At 46.5% G+C, this 17,863-nt stretch overlaps 1 protein-coding gene across 5 annotated transcripts in view; it reads right to left on the reverse strand.

The window, feature by feature from the left end:
• N4BP2 (NEDD4 binding protein 2) overlaps window positions 1-17,863 on the reverse strand; it is a 66,515-nt gene that overhangs the window by 35,345 nt on the left and 13,307 nt on the right. For 4 of the 5 annotated variants that reach the window (XR_005661029.1, XM_029083166.2, XM_029083162.2 and 1 more), the window contains 2 exons: window positions 11,202-12,228; window positions 3,412-3,536 (listed from right to left, as the gene is read on the reverse strand). Coding sequence is in view for 4 of the 5 variants with exons in the window: in XM_029083166.2 (XP_028938999.1) it covers window positions 3,412-3,536; window positions 11,202-12,228 (1,152 nt within the window). In the remaining variant the exon portion in view is untranslated. Of the gene's footprint in view, window positions 1-3,411; window positions 3,537-11,201; window positions 12,229-17,863 lie in introns of those variants that run through there. The other variant, XM_029083169.2, reaches the window with a different exon arrangement.

Below are 17,863 nucleotides of genomic sequence, written 5' to 3' on the forward strand. Positions count from 1 at the left end.
CACCTCGCTGCTCTCCTACTATACAACCCAGCGAGCACATTTGGCTCCTCTAACGCTAACCTTCTTACTGTACCTCGATCTAATCTATCTCACTGCGACTTCTCGCCCACGTCCTGCCTCTGGCCTAAAACGTCCTCCCTCCTCATAACCGACAGAAAATTACCCTCTCCCCCTTTAAAGCCCTACTGAAGGCACATCTTCTCCAAGAGGCCTTCCCTGACTAAGCCCTCCTTTCCTCTTCTCCCACTCCCTTCTCCATCGCCGTGACTTGCTCCTTTTCTTCATCCCCCCTCCCAGCCCTACAGCCCTTATGTACATACCTGTCATTTATATGTTTATATTCATGTCTGTCTCCCCTTCCACACTGTAAGCTCGTTGTGGTCAGGGAATGTGTCTGTTACATTGTTATACTGTACTCTCCCAAGTGCTTAGTAAAGTACTCTGCACACAGTAAGCACTCAATAAATACGATTGATTAACTGCTAAGTAGCAAAATTCAGGGATGTCTTTTTTTTTTTTAATGATATTTGTTAAACGCCTACTATGTGCCAAGCACTGTACTACGCGCTAGGGTAGAGACAATCTAATCGGGTTGGCCACGATCCATGTCCCATTTTTCAGGTGAGGTAACTGTTGCACAGAGAAGTTAAGTGACTTGCCCAAGGTCACACAACAGGTAAGTGGTGAAGCCGGAACTATAACCCAGGTTCTCCTATTTAAAGGCCTGTGCTCTTTCCACTTGGCCATGCTGCTTTTCTACCACAGGAAAAAAACAGTGTACCTCTGTATAGGAAAAAACGGTTTGCACGTATGCATGTGGGCTGGACATGATGAGTATTACAGCACCAGTTTCCCTTAGCTTGGAGTTTTGCAAAAACACAACCCCTGTGTTACAGAAGTCAATGAATACATGTACATAATTACTAGTATTTCAGTGGGAGCAGTTTTCAAGTGCTAAATTCATACAGTGCTAAATATATTTATTTAGCTATTATGGAATTAAGCACTTATTATGTGTCAAGCACTGTTCTAAGCACTGGGGGACATACAAATTAGTCAGATTGGACAGAGTCCCTGACCCACAAGAGGGTCACAGTTTAAGTAGAGGGGTTTTAATCTCTAGAAACCTAAGGGTCGCCTTCCACTCTACTTATTTAAATGTTTTTCTGGACCTTTTTCAACCCTTGATAAATCTAGGCCCTGAATCGCCCCAGAGCTGGGGTCCTTGGAGCCGAGTGGTTCTCTGACCACGTTTTTGGGGGGTTTTGTTGGTGTGTTTTTTTAAATGGCCTTTGTTAAGAGCTTACTATGCGCCAGGCACTGTACTAAGCGCTAGGGTAGATGTAAGCTAATTAGGTTGGACACAGCCCACATGGGGTTTACTTTACAAACAAGGTAACTGAGGCATGGAGAAGTGAAGTGACTTGCCCACGGTCACTCAGCAGACACAAGGTGGAGTGGGGATTAGAAGCCAGGTCATTCTGCCTTCCAGGCCCATGCTCCATCCACTAGGCCGTGCTGCTTCTCGATATCTACCAGAGAAGACTTATCTGCCTCCTGGGTCTGCAAATTTGGAAGGTCAGAGGAAAACAGAAAACTGTACTTAAATTCCTGACTATTCTGATTTAATAATAATCATGTAATAATAATATAATAATATAATGATTTAATAATAGTAAGTGCTTACTGTGCCAGGCACAGTACTAAGAGCTGGGGTGGATACAAGCAAACTGGATTGGACACAGTCCCCGTCCCCCAAGGGGCTCACAGTCTCCCCATTTCACAGAAGGGGTAACAGGTGCAGAGAAGTTAAGCAACTTGACCAAGGACCTACAGCGGCCCAAGGTCACCCAAAGCAGGCAAATTGTGGACTTCGGACTAGAACCCAAATCTCCTGACTCCCAGTCCTGGGCTCTTTCCGCTAAGAAAATGCCCCCCAAAAACCCTTAAGTAGATATAATCGGGGAATTATCTTCAAGGACAATAGTGCCTCAAAGAGAAGGAGCACGGTCTAATTGATAAGGCACGGGCCTGGGAGTCAAAAGGACCTGGGTTCTTATCAAGACTCTGCCACTTGTCTGCCACGGGACCTTGGGCAAGTCACTTCACTTCTCTGTGCCTCAGCTACCTCATCTAAAATGGAGATTGAGGCTTTGAGTTCCACTGGGGACACTGACTGTGTCCAACCTGATTACTTTGGTATCTAGTCCAGCGCTTAGAACAGTGCCTGGTACATAGTAAGCACTTAACAAGTACCATAAAAAAAATATAAGAGATTATGTGACAGGATTACCGAACTTTCCCATTATTTGAGGATATCCTCTGATAATGGAAGTGGATTCTTAAAGGCTGCATTTTCAAGAGGAGAACTTTGTGGAGTGCATTTTCGGATAGAAGTAGTCCAGGAAAGTGGGGATTCAGTGTCGACATGCAAAAAATGAATAGATGTTGGCCCCTCAAAAAGGAGACTGCATAGGCAGCACCGAGTTTCAGGCAGAACTGATTTATGGATTTAGCTGATGGCCAAACTAGAGGACACCGAAGAGCTCAGGAAAAGGCCTAATAATGATGATCATGATGACGGGAAGCAAAGAAGCAAAAAAGCAGCATGGCCTAGTGGATACAGCATAGACCTGGGAGTCAGAAGGACCCAGATTCTGTGCCTCGGTTACCTCATTTATAAAGTGGGGATTAAGACTGTGAGCCCATGTGGGACAGGGATTGTGTCCAACCTGATTACCTTGTATCTATTCCAATGCTTAGAACAGTGTCTGGCACATAATAAGCGCTTAACAAATGCCACAATTATTATTTATTAAAAGCTCATTCTACACCAAGCACTATGCCAAGCACTAAGGTAGATTAATCAGATCAGTTCCAGTCCCCATCCAACAAGGAGCTCACCATCTAAGAGCCAGAGAGAGTAGGTGTCTTATCCCCATTTAGAAGACAAGGAAACTGGGGCCTAGACGGATTCAGTGACTTGCTCAAGGTCACTCAACGGAACCGGGGTGAGAACTTAGGCTTCCTGACTTCCAGCCCCATACTCTTTCTGCTCAGCCACCCTGACTCTCCACTGCCCTCCAGGTTTCCCCTATAATTCAGCATCTGCTGTATTTCAGGTAGTCCCAGAGAAAACCCAGCCTCTGATTTAGTCACCAAGTCAACCCCCATGCAGAACCTTCCTACTGTGGGGCAGACCAGGCACCCGAGGACCTCCCTCTGTCCTCCGAGGACTAGGAAAGTTAGTCTTAAGGACTGCACACTTTTTGTTGCTGAAACTGCCCTTATTTCAGGGCTTCATGAAAAGTTTTCAACTGGGTAAAAAACCCAAAAGGACCATGAATCTTTTTAATTTAAAAGTCTCCCAATAACCACGAGCCACCGGTAGTTTCTCAGGGTAGTCCTTACCTCGCTTCTGGTTCCACCCATGGGCTTCTCTCAAGCGGCTGACATCATACAGGAAATGCCCATTTTTGTTAAAGTACTCATCTGTGTTAAGGATGACTCCGCCTGGATTATCCTCCAGCAGTGCCCTGGAAAAGGTCCGGAGCATAAAAAATTATTTTGCCTCTTTCTTAAAAGATATAATGTAACTGTAAAACATTCCTGGGGAGGCTAAAGCAAGCTGGGGAAAATGGCCCTGCTTTAAACAGGAGACCGGGGGCAACCTATTAACAAATATGAGAAACTATTAATGATCATGAGAAGCAGTGGCGCCTGGATAGAGCCCAGGACTGGGAGTCAGAAGGACCTGGCTACTAATCCTGGCTCTGCCACTTGTTTGCTGTGGGACCTTGGGTGAGTCATTTCCCTTATCTGTTGCCTCAGTTTCCTCATTTGTAAAAAATGGGGATTAAGACTGTGAGCCCCATATGGGGCGGGGATTGTGTCCAACCTTATTAGCTTGTATCTACCCCAGTGCTTAATACAGTGCCGGCAACATAATAAGCACTTAACAGATACAATGGAAAAAAAAAACCAACTGACTCTCTCCACAGAGAACGGAAAGATATTTCTAAACGACATGCTCTTTCGGCATGTGACTTCTCAGAAAGTATTTGCTAAGCACTTATTATGCGCCAGCACTGTATTAAGAGCAGGAGTAGATACAAGTTGGACAAAGTCTGTGTCCCACATGGGGTTCACTGTCTTAACCCCCATTTTGCAGATGAGCAAACTGAGGCACAGAGAAGTGAAGGTCAAACAGCAGACAAGTGGCAGAACCAGAATCAGAACCCAGGTCTCCTGACTCCCGAGTCCATGCTCCTTCCACTAGGCCATGTTTCTTCCTATACTACTGTTTTAATAAATGATCTGGAAGAAGGAGTGTGTAGTGAGCTCTCCCAAATTCACTTCTCCCAGAGAAGCAGCATGGCCTGGTGAAAAGTGCACACAGGGAGTCAGAAGGACCGAGTTTGTAATTCCTGCTCCGCAGTTTGCCTGCTGTGTGACCTTGGACAAGACATTTAATTTCCCTGTGCCTCCGTTACCTCAACTGTATAATGGGGATTAAGGCTGTGAGTCCCCAGGGCTTGGTACATAGTAAGCCCTTCTCAAATACTATTATTATTATTGTTAGTTAAAGGAATACTTTGGGAGAGAACCTATGACCTAGTTGATAGAGCACAGGCCTGGGAGTCTGAAGGACGTGGGATCTAACGAGAAGCAGTGTGGCTAAGTGGAAAGGGCACAGGCTTGGGAGTAAGGGGCCATGGGTTCTAACCCTGGCTTCGCCATTTGTCTGCTGTGTGAACTTGGACAAGTCATTTAACTTCTCTGTGCTTCAGTTACCTCATCTGTAAAATGGGGATTAAGAATGTGCGCCCCACGTGGGACAACCTGAATACCTTGTATCTACCTCAGTGCTTAGAACAGTGCTTGGCACATAGTATGTGCTTAACAAATACCATTATTATTATTATTATTCTAATCCTGACTCCAATTCTCTGCTGGGTCACCCTGGGCAAATACCTTAACTTCTCTGTACCTCCATTACCTCATCTGTAAAATGGGGATTAAGACTGTGAGGCCCAAATGGGGTACGGACTGTGTCTATCCTGATTTTCTTGTATCCACCCCAGTGCTTAGTCCAGTGCCTGGCACATAGTAAGCACTTAAGAAATACCATTAAAAAAAAATTGCACATGCTACTAAACTCTTCTAGGTGACGAAATGCCATGAATAGAAGGATGAACTGCAGTTAAACTTCAAAAAGCTAAGTGGGTGAGTGGGCTGAAAAACGGCAGATAAGTATCGATCTGAGCAATGCACCTAAAAGAAAAATCATCCAAGAGGTTAGTTTGCAACTACAGACTCAGGGCTATCAATCTTGACTTGGGAAGAAGATGTCAGAGCCCCAGTACATTGGTCTTTCAAATCATTGGTCCAACACGCGGCAGTAGCCAAAAAGGCCAGTCGAATATCAGCCTCAATAGGAAGGGTAGAAGGAAAAATAAGAGACACGGTTTGGCTATGCTGTGAAACCGCTGCAGGCCCACATTTGAAATACTGCATCCAGTGCTGGATGGCCATTTCAGAAGTTTAAGAAGGCTTAAGAAAGAGCAAAGAGGAAAGGAGAAGATTCCCGTTAAGGGTAGGCTAAAAGACTCAGAACTAGAAAGATAACACTCAGAGAGAACTTGACTGAAATCTACATAATTAATCATGATGGGGGGGGGGGTGTCCAGGGCAAGCACTAGATCGCAAACTAGATTGAGAAGTAGCATGGCCTTGTGGATAGAGCACGGCCCTGGGACTCAGAAAGATCTGGGTTCTAATCCCAGATCTGCCACTTGTCTGCTGCGGGACCTTGGGCAGATCATTTCACTTCTCTGTGCCTCAACTACCTTATCTGTAAAATGGGTTTAAGACTGTGAGCCCCAGCATGGACTGTGTCCAACCAGATTAGCTTCTATCTACCCCAGCGCTTAGTACAGCACCTGGCACATAGTAAGCGCTTAGCAGATACCATAAAAAAACCAAAACTCCTTGAGGTCAGAGATCATGTCTACTAACTCCACTGTACTATAACCTCCCAAGAGCTTAGTCCGGTGTTCCGCAAATACCGATATTATTATCATGTCCAAAACAGAGCTCCTTATCTTCCCACCCAAACCCTGCCCTCCCCCTGACTTTCCCATCACCGTAGACGGCACCACCAACTTTCCTGTCTCACAAGCCCATATCCTAGACATGATCATTGACTCCTCTCTCTCATTCAACCCACATATTCAATCCGTTACCAACTCCTGTTGGGCCCACCTTCACAACATCGCTAAAATCGGCCCTTTCCTCTCCTTCCAAACTGCTACCGTGTTAATACAATCACTCAAACTATCCCGCCTGGATTACTGCATCAGGCTCCTTGCTGACCTTCCTACCTCCTATCTCTCCCCACTGCAGTCCATACTTCATTCTGCTGCCCAGATCATTTTTCTACAAAGCGTTTAGGACGTCACCCTCCCCACCTCAAAAACCTCCAGTTGCCCATCCACTTTCATATCAATCAAAAACTATTCACTATTGGCTTTAAAGCAGTCCATCACCTTGCCCCTTCTTACCTCATCTCGCTTTTCTCTTTCTACAACCCAACCCACACACTTGGTTCCTCTAGTGCTAAGCTTCTCACTGTGCCTCGATCTTGCCTGTCTCCCCGCCGACCCCTAGCCCACATCCTACCTCAGGTCTGGAACAGCCTCCCTCCTCTAATCCAACAGACAATTACTCTCCCCCTTCTTCAAAGCCTTATTGAAGGCACAACTCCTCCAAGAGGCCCTCCCAGACTAAGCTCCACTTTTCCTCATCTCCCATTCCCTTCTGCGTCACCCTGACTCTTTGCTCTCCTCCCCCGTCAGCCCCACAACACATATGTACATATCTGTAATTGTACTTTTTTGTATTGATGTCTGCCTCTCTCCCCTTAGACTGTAAGCTCACCGTGGGCAGGGAATGTCACTTTATTGTAGTTTCCCAAGTGCTTAGTACAGTGCTCTGCACAGAGCATCCGCTCAATAAATACGATTGAATGAATGAACCGCTCAATAAATACCAGTGATCGAATGAAAAACGTCACGTGCTGACCAAATTCCACATCCTTTGAGACAAGAGGTTTATCAGTGGGTTGAAAATGAATAAAAGCAGAGGTGACCATGAGCAATTTGCTCCCCCAGGAAGTGGGGCAGCTCGAGAATATCAGTAGTTTGGGAATGATTGATGAAATGCCTTGGCCCAGATAGACTGAGGAGACCAGAAACACAGAAGTCCCCAAGAGCGACCAGCTTTCTAGAGTTAATTGTTACAAAAAAACTCCCTAGAGATAGGAGGTGGTGGAGCCAGCTAATCTGGGACAAAAGCCAGCAGGAGGGTTTGTTTTTTTGGGTTACTTATCTCCCTCTCCCAAGGGCAAATGTGGTTCCAAGAGAAGCTGCCAGGAGGAAAGGCAGGCTTGGATTCAGGGAGAGCCTATCAAAAAGGTGGGGGTGGGAGGGGTGCCAGGAGACGGAAGAAATATGGTACGAAAAAGAAGAGCAAAAAGATGTTTTTTCTTGGGTTGGATTCGGGCTCAGATAGCAGCTCTCATCTGCCTCTGCTCCGAAAGATGCAGAGAATGGAAACTGAGCATTGACAGAAGAGCTGGAGGTTGCAAACAAAAAGGACCAAGGACTTCTTAAGAAATGTAAAGAGGTGGGAGGAGGCCCTAAACTGTACCTCTGCTCTAAGAACTAGGGGGTTCTGATTGGGTTTGGTTTGCCTATTTGCCAAGAAAAAGTTACCTCTTAAGTGATTGCATTAGGCTAAATCCTCCTGTAATCTTAAACCTGGTCACCTGTTGATTAAGTGGGGAAGCTAAGCAGGTTTAAGAGGACTGGAGACATATTTTGGGGAAGCAGATATGCTTGGGCTCCTCTCTCCTAGCTAGGAAGCCCCAGGCCTGAGGAGATATCCAGGAGGGCTGCAAGCCTGAAGGGGGACACTATCAAAGCCGAGTTGGGGTGGCAACTACTGAAGGGGTGGTCTGAATTCTAGGGTTTTTGTTTTGGAGGGGTTTATATGGTATTTGATAAGCGCTGACTGTGTGCCAGGCACCGTTCTAAGCACCGCGGTAGATATACAAGCGAATCGATCTGGACCCATTCCATGTCCCACATGAGGCTCAAAGTCTTCATCCCCATTTTACGGATGAGGCAACTCAGGCACAAAGACGTTACGTGACTTGCCTAAGGTCAAACGGCAGACAAGAGGCGGAGGCAGGATTAGAACCCAGGTCCTTCTGACTCCAAAGCCTGTGATCTATTCTCTAGGCCAGGAGTTCTCTCCCAAAGGGTTCCTTCAATAATAAGAAGAAGAATAGTATTTATTAAGTATTTACTGTGTACCTTACACTTTACTACCCACAATGCTAGAGAGATACAAGATAATCAGGTTGGACACAGTCACATTCTAAGGGGAAGGGAGAATAGATATTAAATCCCCCTTTTACAGATAAGGAAACTGAGGCACATAGAAGTTGCCCAATCTCATGCAGGAAGTAAGTGGCAGGCCCAGCAGGATTAGAATCCATGTCTCCTGACTCCCATGCCCACAGTCTTTCCACTAGGCCATGCTCTTTTCCTGTCTCTGCATCCCTGTCTACCAACTGTTATACTGTACCCTCCCAAGCACTTAGTACAGTGATCTGCACACAGTAGGCATTCATAAATATGATGGACTGATTGCAAAGGAAAAAAACCTGAGCCTTGTCAGGATTCCTTGCTCTCCTTAAGAGTGCTCGGGATTCCCAAAATCCAGATGAGAACATAGGGAAGAGGAAAGAATGGGGATGGTGAATGATCACAAGGTTAAAGAGTTTTGAATACATTTATGGAGACTAGTTTACTAGAGAGAAAACTCAGGATATAGAGAGGAAGAGTTAGAGATGTTGAACGGTTCGCCCCTAAATATTAGAATGACTGCCAAAAAAGGCAACCATCCCTCAGCTCCTCCAAGCCTCCTGTTACCACCGTCAGAGCCAAAACATTGGGATTGATGGATTGTTGGCCTGGCCCAAAGATGGCCCTTTTTATGTTCTTAAATTCATGGGCCACTTGGGGAAAAGTCAGAGGTGAAGAGAGGGAAAGTAGGGGAATCGGACTGCCAGCTCCTATGAAGATAGATGCCCAGGAGGGCAACCATCACGTGGTTTCTTTGGGTGTTCTGCTGCATCAGTCAGGAGGAGCCACTGGTCCGGCCCTTGGAAAAAGAAGAGAGCAGGAAAGCAGAAAAGAACTGAGAGGAGTAACGGCGAGGAGCTGCAGAAAGGAAAAAGTGTCTCATCAGCTGTGACTGAGGTGATGTGATGTGAAAAACGAGGTGATGTGAAGACAGGTGACAAGAAGACAGGTGACGTGAAGTCTGAGCTGATGTGAAGGCTGAGCTGATGTGGAGGGAAGCGGTGTGCAATATAAGAGAGTCGGCAGATGGGCGTGAGGCGCCTGGGTGGTGGCAGCAATGGTATTTACTGAGCCCTTACTGTGTGCAGAGTACTATGTGCTTGGGAGAGTTGGTAGATATGTTCCCTGCTCACAAGGAGCTTGTATTGTAGCCTGGGAGACAGACACTGAAATAATAACCGTGTTATTGTGTGCCAGACAATAGAAGCAAACAGGGCTGGACACAGTCCCTGTCCCATGTGGGGCTCACAGTCTCAATTTTCATTTTACAGATGAGATAACTTAGGCACAGAGAAGTAAAGTGACTTCCCCAAGGTCACAAAGACAGGTGGCGGAGCCCGCATTAGAACCCATGACCTTCTGACTCCCAGACCCGTGCTCTATCCATTATGCCATGCTCACTTAGTACAGTGCTCAGCACAAAGTAAGCGCTCTATAAAGAGAAGCAGCGTGGCCTAGTGGAAAGAGCACAGGCCTGGGAGTCAGAGGACCTGGGTTCTCAGTCCCTCATCTGTAAAATGGGGATTAAGACTGTGAGCCCCACATGGGTCGTAGACTGTGTTCGACCTGATTAGCTCGAATCCACCTCAGCACTCAGTACAGTGCCTGGCCCTTAGTAAACACTTAACAAATTCAATTAAAAATGAAAAAAAAAACAGGCCCGTGGAAATGAAGTTTGTCTTTGCGTGTGAACCCCCATTAAAAAATAAATACATAACTATATAAATACAATTGATTGATTTATTGATTGATTGGGAGAACAGAAGGTGGGAGTTACTCAAGAGGCAGGGAAGACAAACAAGAAAGACCAAGAAGTGAAAGGTAAAGGGGAAAACCAAGCGAAAAAGGAAGATAATTCAAGCCAATAAAAAAACCCCAGGACAGCAAGCCTCATAATGCTGAAAGGGAGCGGAGAAAATAGGAAGAAGAGAAGAGCAGATGTACTAGACAGAGCCTGACCTAGGGAGTGACTGGGTGGATGAAGACGGCCACAGAGGGTATGGGGCCAGTGGAGAAAGTTAGGAGTGGGGGCAGATGACAAGGGCTGTGTCCTGCCATGAGAAGCACCGTGGTGTAGTGAGAAGCAGCATGGCGGAGTGGATGGAGCACAGGCCTGGGAGTCAGAGAGTCACGGGTTCTAACCCGGGCTCTGCCACTTGTCTGCTGTGTGACCTTTGGCAAATCACTTCACTTCTCTGTGCCTCAATCACCTCATCTGTAAAATGGGGGTTGAGATTGTGAGCCCCACTTGGGACAGGGACCGCGTCCAAGCCCATTTGCTTGTATCCACCCCAGCCCTTAGAACAGTGCCTGGCACATTGTAAGCACTTAACATACCAGGATTATTATTTTTATGACTGCATTTGGGAATAAGCATTATTTTATCAAAAACACTGCACCAGCAGCCTTCTATTGGAGGAGTTCCCTAACTTTCTTATATTTACTGAGCGCGAAACAAAAGGCTAGGAAATATCGGCGGGTTCAACTCAACACACCTACCTCTAGGGATCCCACAGGGGAGTGCAAGGACAGCACCTGGAACTCTTTGGAGAAAAGATATTAACTAGTCCAAGGGAGATTTCGAGCTCTACTTAATGCCAGAGTGGGGATACAGGTAGAAAAGAAGAGGACAGTATCAAGGTTAACCAGAGATCTTATGTCAATTAAGACAGGACCGGCCACTACCAAAATACATTTGGGATTCATATGATTTAAACAACAGATCTGATATTAACGGATCGGTATACTTTGAGAAGAGAAATATTGTACCTTGCCATAAAAGTTTTTCCTGATCCTGGAACCCCTCTGAGAAGAACAAGTGTTTGGCCTACAAAAGGTGTCTCTGTTCTCCCAGTATGAGATACAGTAGGTTCATGAACGTGATAAAAGTTGCCATCTTGATTTCTCCATACCTTCGACAGAGAAGTGTTCTGCTCCCAGGCACTGGGAATACCCGGGGGGGAATACGCCCAGCCTTTCCCCAGGGCGCGGTAGTCTGACGCAGGTCTCCAATACCTAGGGCTAGCTGCCACTGGCGTGTAGAACCTGGGTATAAACGAAGGGGCCATTGGATTCCAAGCTGGTGACAGCAGTGACGGTGGCCGAGGGCTACCGAAACGGCACTCTCGTCTTTGCTGTGCCTGTATCCCATCAGAATGCCTCTGAGACTTGCGGTTGAACTCCTTAGGAGCTGAAAATAACTTGGGAACCCAAGTCGATTGCTCGCCGGCCCGCTGTCTACTCTCCTGCTGGTCCAGAATTTCCCAGGTCCGACTCACGCGGGCCTGCTCCGCGTTCACCCCCATAGTCACGTAGCCCGGGGAGGGCCTGCCGCCCAACCACTTGGGCCCCCAACCCGCACTGGGAGCTGGCTTACAGTGGCTTGGCATACAGGGAGATGTTTCAACATGCCCTGGGTCCGCCTCCATTTTCTGTAAGGGGAGTGGGGCACTGTCGGAGGAAGTGGACTCCGCCGCCTCGGCCAACCCCGAGGAGCCTCCGGGACTACCGATGTGCCTCAGAGGCAGGGACGCCTCAGCGGCCGCTTGAGACCGAGTCCATTTCTCAAAAGCCATTTCTATCAAGGAATCCACATCTTCTGTTAGCCGCATATCGGGAGGGAAGGCCTGTTCCTCTTCAGAAGCCTCTTCTCCCATCGCTTCCTCTCCCGCGACGCTCCGTTGGTTCCCGAAAGCAAGAGACGCCGCGATTGAGTCGAAGCCCGAATGGGTTGAAGATGTCTCCGCACCGTCGGCACCCGTAGATAACTCGAGCAGGCAATCCATAGCGCTTTCAACTGGTGGCGAACGCAAACGGAAAAACACGATGTTATCGGAGCAACGATGCCTGTATCCAATCCACCTGTTATTGTGGTGATTTTAATATGCATCCTATTCAGCCTGGCTCACTCGAAACCAAATCCTGATTCAACAAGGTAAATCACCTGATCATCTGTTTCCCTGAAATCTCCTCTAATTATCATCATCATAAATAGTATTTAATGAGCACTTAGTACCACTGCGCTAAGCGCTTGGTAGAGTACAATTCGATTCTAATAGCACTGCGCTTTCCCCGGGGTGTATTCTCCATCTAATTTCCATTGCTCTGGTCACGTCCCCTCAGTAACCACTCTCGGCCTTTCTAAGTTCCATTAATGTACTGCAAACACCAGTCAATCAGAGGTATTTATTGAGTGTTTACAATGTGCAGAAAACTGTATTAAGCACTTAGGAGAGTATAGTACAACAGAATTAGCAGATACGTTCCCTGCCCATAACAAGCTGACAGTCAGAGGGGGAGACAGGCATTAAGATGAATAAATCATTTATAACATACAATTTGAAGATATGAACATTAGTGCTATGGGGCTGGGGTGAATATCAAATGTCCAAAGGTCACAGATCCAAATGCAGAAGGAGAGTGAGCTGGGGAAAAGAGGATTTAATTGAGAAAGGCGTCTTGGAGAAGGCCTCAATAATGCTTTGAAGGTGGAGAGAGTGGCGGTCTGGCATATAAGGAGGGGGAGGTAATTCCAGGCTAGGGTGAGGATGAGGGAAAGGGATTGGCGGCAAGGAAGCTGAGATCGGTGCCCAGTGTATAAACTGATGCTAGAAGATCAGAGGCTGTAGTAAATCAGTGAGGTGAGGTAGAATGGGGCAAGCTGATTGAGTGATTTAAAGTCACTGGGAAGGAGTTTGTGTTTGTTGCAGAGGTGGGTGGGCAGTCACTGGAGGTTCTTGACGAGTGGGGAGACATGAACTGAATGTTTTTGTTGATAAATGATCCGTGCAGCAGAGTGAAGTATGTATGGATTGGAGGCGGGGAGAGAAAGGAGGCCAGGAGGTCAGCAAGGGAGGGAGATGCAGTAGTCAAGTCGGGATAGGAGTAAAGCTTGGATCGGCATCACTGCAGTTAGGAAGAAAAGGAGGATTTTAGCAATAGTGTGAAATGGCAGGATTTGGTGAGAGGATGAATATGTGGGTAGAATCAGAGAAATTAGCTGAGGACAATGCCAAGGTTACGGGCTTGGGAGATAGGGAGGATAGTGGCGTTGTCTACAGTGATGGGAAAGAAAGGGGAGGACAGAATTTGGGTGATAAAGTAAGGAACTCCATTTTGGACATGTTTAATTTGAGGTGTCAGCAGGACATCCAAGTAGATATGTCTTGGAGGCAGGAAGAAATGAGAGAGATCAAGACTGGTTCTATGGATTTGGGAATCATCTGCATATTGAAGCCATGGGAGCGAATGCTTTCTCCAAGGGAGTGGGGAGCAGAGGGAGATGAGAAGGGGGCCTAGAACTGAGCCTTGAAGGGCCCCTACTGTCCGAGGGTAGGAGGCAGAAGAGGAGCCAGCAAACAAAACTGAGAAGGAGCGGTCAGAGAAATAGGAAGAGAACAGAGGACAGTGTTGGTGAATCCAAGGACGGATAAAGTTTCAAGAAGAAGGGGGTGGTCTACAGTGACAGAGGTAGCTGAGAGGTCTAGGAGGATTAGGATGGAGTAAAGGCCAACAGATGTGGCAAGAAGAAGGTCCCTGGCTACCTTAAAGAGGGCTGTTTCTGGGGAGCTCAGGGGGCAGAAGTCAGACTGGAGGGGATCTAGTAGAGAATTGGAGGAGAGGAAGTGGAGACAGCAGGCATAAACAACTCTCTCAAGAAGTTTGGAGAGAAATGGGAGGAGGGAGATGGGGCGATAACTGAATGGGATAGGGAATACATACACATGTTTGAAAGCAGTGGAGAAGAAGCTGTTGGAGAGTCAACCATGGAGGATAGCCGTCAAGGAGGGAAGAAGGGTGGGGCGAGTGTTTTAAAGAGGTATGAAGGGATGGGGTCAGAGTGGGAGGGGGTAAATTTAGAGAGGAGGCGAGAGATTTTACCTCGGGTTACTGCAGGGAATACGGAGAGAGTGGAAGAGAGAGGAGGAGGTAGGAGGGGGAATTGGAGAGGAGCAGGGGAGATTTTAGGGAGACCATGCCTTATGGTTTAAATTTTGCTGATGAAGTCTGTGGCTGTGTCATTAGGGAAAGAGATGGTGGGGACAGAGGGACAGGAGACAGTCCTGGAAAAGTGGAAAATAAGCAGATTATTTTGCTTGTTTTCCCCATTGTTTACACGGTCTGGCATTCAATAGGAAAAAAATTCATCTGGCATGACTAGCTCTTCACAAACCAGAGTACTCAGTAGCAAGGATCTTAACATAGCCTAGGCTTTCGAACAGTGACTACTGTAGATTTGTTCTAGTTCATTCATTCAACTGTATTTACTGAGGGCTTACTGAGTGCAGAGCACTGTACTAAGCACTTGGAAAGTACAATTCAGCAATAAAGAGATATAATCCCTGCCCATAACCAGTTTACAGCCTAGAAGAATGGTATTTGTTAAGCTCTTACTATGTGCCACGCACTGTTCTAAGTGTTGAGGTAGATACAGAGTAGTCAGGTTGTCCCACGTGGGGCTCACAGTCTTAATCCTCATTTCACAGATGAGGTCACCGAGGCCCAGAGAAGTGAAGTGTCTTGCCCAAAGTCACACAACAGACAAGCGGTGGAGTCGGGATTAGAATTTATGATCTTCCGATTCCCAGGGCCATGCTGTAACCACTACAAAACACTGCCTCTCTATGCCATGCTGCTTTTAGTTATCAGGGAAGCAGTATGGCCTAGTGGAAAGAGCATGTGCCTGGGAGTCAGAGGACCTGGGCTTTAATCCCAGCTCCGCCACGTGTCTGCTGGGTGATCCTGGGCAAGTCACTGAACTTTTCTGGGCCTCAGTTCCCTCATCTGCAAAATGGGGATTTAATACCTGTTTTCCCTCCTACTTAGACTGTAAGCCCCATGGAGAACCAGATGTTCTTGTATCTACTCCAGTGCTTAGTAAAAGAGTTCGACCAATACCACATTTTTTTTTAAATCTTCCTAAATTTCACCAACATCCAAGGCTGTCTTTTTTTTTTTTTTTTAACTGATCATGACAATGGATTCTCCCATCAGGTAGGATGGATGAGCCCTGGTCCCGAGATCACTTACTAAAACAGTCTCCTCAATGGTGTCCCTGGCTTCAGCTTTTTCACTCTTTAATATACCTTACCTATAGCTGCATGGATTATCACTGTAAAACAGTGATCATGACACATTGCACTCTGCCTCAACACCTGATCTCTTCACTACTTTTTGTAGAAAACCAGAATTTCTGGACCACTGACTTCAAGGTACTCCATCAGCCTTATTCCCATTTTCTTGTCCTACCTTTGCACCCAATCCATCCCAATTTACATTAACTGGGAAAAACAGAATCACATTCTTCCTGAACAAACAAGGACTTGACTGGAATGTGGTCCCCTAGAAAGGATAAGCAGCAGAGCACAAGCCTGGGAGTTAGAGGACCTGAGTCTTAATCCTGGCTCCGACACTTGTCTGCTGCATGGCCTAGGACAAGTCATTTAACTGTGCCTCAGTTCCCTCATCTACAAAATGGGGACTAAGACTATGAGCCCATTGAGGGATAGGGATTGTGTCCAACCTGATTATTTTGTGAGTCCAATGTGGGACAGGGACTGCATCCAATCTATTTTGCACCTATCCCATGCTTATTACAATGTCTGGCACATAGTAAGTGTTTAACAAATACCATAAAAAGGGGTAAAAAGGTAAATCCATACGAGTGGATTTACATGGGTAAATTTTAATTCAGGGATTTTTTTTCCTATCCATCCAACAAACCTGTATTTAATCCACTCATAGATTGATGTCATATGAGACTGCTTCAGAGGACAAAACATCAAAACCAATTTTCAAAAGAGCCAGAAATGTTACCTGTCTCTTTAATCTATCAAAAAATTCAACGGCTTGAGAAATAACATTGTTTTAGTCAATCATTCACTCACTACTATCTATTGAGTACCTACTCTGCGTGGGGCACTGTACTGGCAGCTTGGGCAAGTACAAAGGTTCCCTCAAGGAGCTCACAATCTAATCAGGGAGAAAGGCAAACACAAATTATACATAGACAGTGGGAGAAAGAGGGAAAATTGGGCTCCAACTGGTAGTAACAAAAAAATAGGATGAAGTAGATGAATAAAGAAGTGAATAAATAAAAAGCCCATGTGGATGGAGGTATATCACCAGTCTATATTTTGCTATAGAAGAGTCCTTGGACTGAAAGAATACTTAGTTCCTGAAAACTGTGTCTGATGTCGAGGGCTTAACTCAAAACCATATTTTCTCACAGAAAATGTTATAAAAGGGGAATCGGATCTCCATCGCTGCGGCTTCTCCCATCCCCGCTCACCACTTTGGGAATTTTTTTCATTTTCTAACTTCAACGGTCAGGTCAGGCCCTTCCCTAGCTGCAGCCTCCTTCCTTCCTTCCCCCACCGCTCCAGGGCTGCCCAGGAGGCTATCTTGGGAGTCCCTTCCTCCTTCGCCTTCCCCTTCCTCATCCTGTAGACTGTAAGCTCCTCGTGGGCAGGGATGGAGTCCACCAACTCGCTGTACTGTATTCTCCTGACCGCTTAGCCCATTGCTCTGCACCCGGTAAGAGCTCAATAAATACCACTGATTGATTGATCATCTTCCCCTGGCACTGCATGCCCTCCCCCCAATCCTGCCCCACTCCATCCTGGCTGCCGGATTTGCAGCCCCAAAAGGCAGAAACCACAAGCGGTGGAAGCAGGTGGCGGAGGCAGGAGCAGTGAGATTCCCCCATTGGAACCCAGCAATGGTTGCAACTGTTAAGGAAACGAATGGTAAAAGAGAAATGGAATACAGGCGAGGCAGGGGGATGGGTTTGGGATTCAGAGAGGGGGAATAGGAAGGTCAAGGGGAACTGGGAAGGTCTGGAAGAAACAGGGTGGGGGCAGGGTACCTTACCGGGCGCGGAAATCACTGTGAGAGGAAGTGATTTCTGCTGGGCTATGGTGGAACCCAATGGAACTCGTGTTGTAAAATCAAAACCAGTACCAAAATGTCAGAATGGTCAATTGTGTTAATAACCACAAAAACAATACATATGAAAGTAACAAGTGTTCACTTGTAAATGTGGGAAAGTGTTGATTGTTCTAACTGGAAAGTTGCGAAGAAAAGGACCAGAAGGCTGGCCTTACTAAATCACATCTCCTCTAAGCGGCCTTCTCTGACTAAGTCCTCATTTTCTCCACTCCCTCTCTCTTCAGTGTCAGCTATGCACCTATTTGCCTCACCCTCAGAGCGCTTACGTACGTATCTGAAATATCTTTAAATGTCTGTCTCCCTCTCTATATTGTAAACTCCTTGTGGGCAGGGAATGTATCTATCAACTGTTTTACTCTACTCTCCCAAGCGCATAATACAGTGCACACAGGAAGCACACAATAAACACTAATGATTGAGATTGATGGGAATGAGATATTTTGGTGTGGTGGAAATTAGTGTCAGTAGAGGCGTCCTAGAAG

This window comes from Ornithorhynchus anatinus, chromosome 18 (assembly GCF_004115215.2).
Source record: "Ornithorhynchus anatinus isolate Pmale09 chromosome 18, mOrnAna1.pri.v4, whole genome shotgun sequence".
Taxonomy (NCBI): domain Eukaryota; kingdom Metazoa; phylum Chordata; class Mammalia; order Monotremata; family Ornithorhynchidae; genus Ornithorhynchus; species Ornithorhynchus anatinus.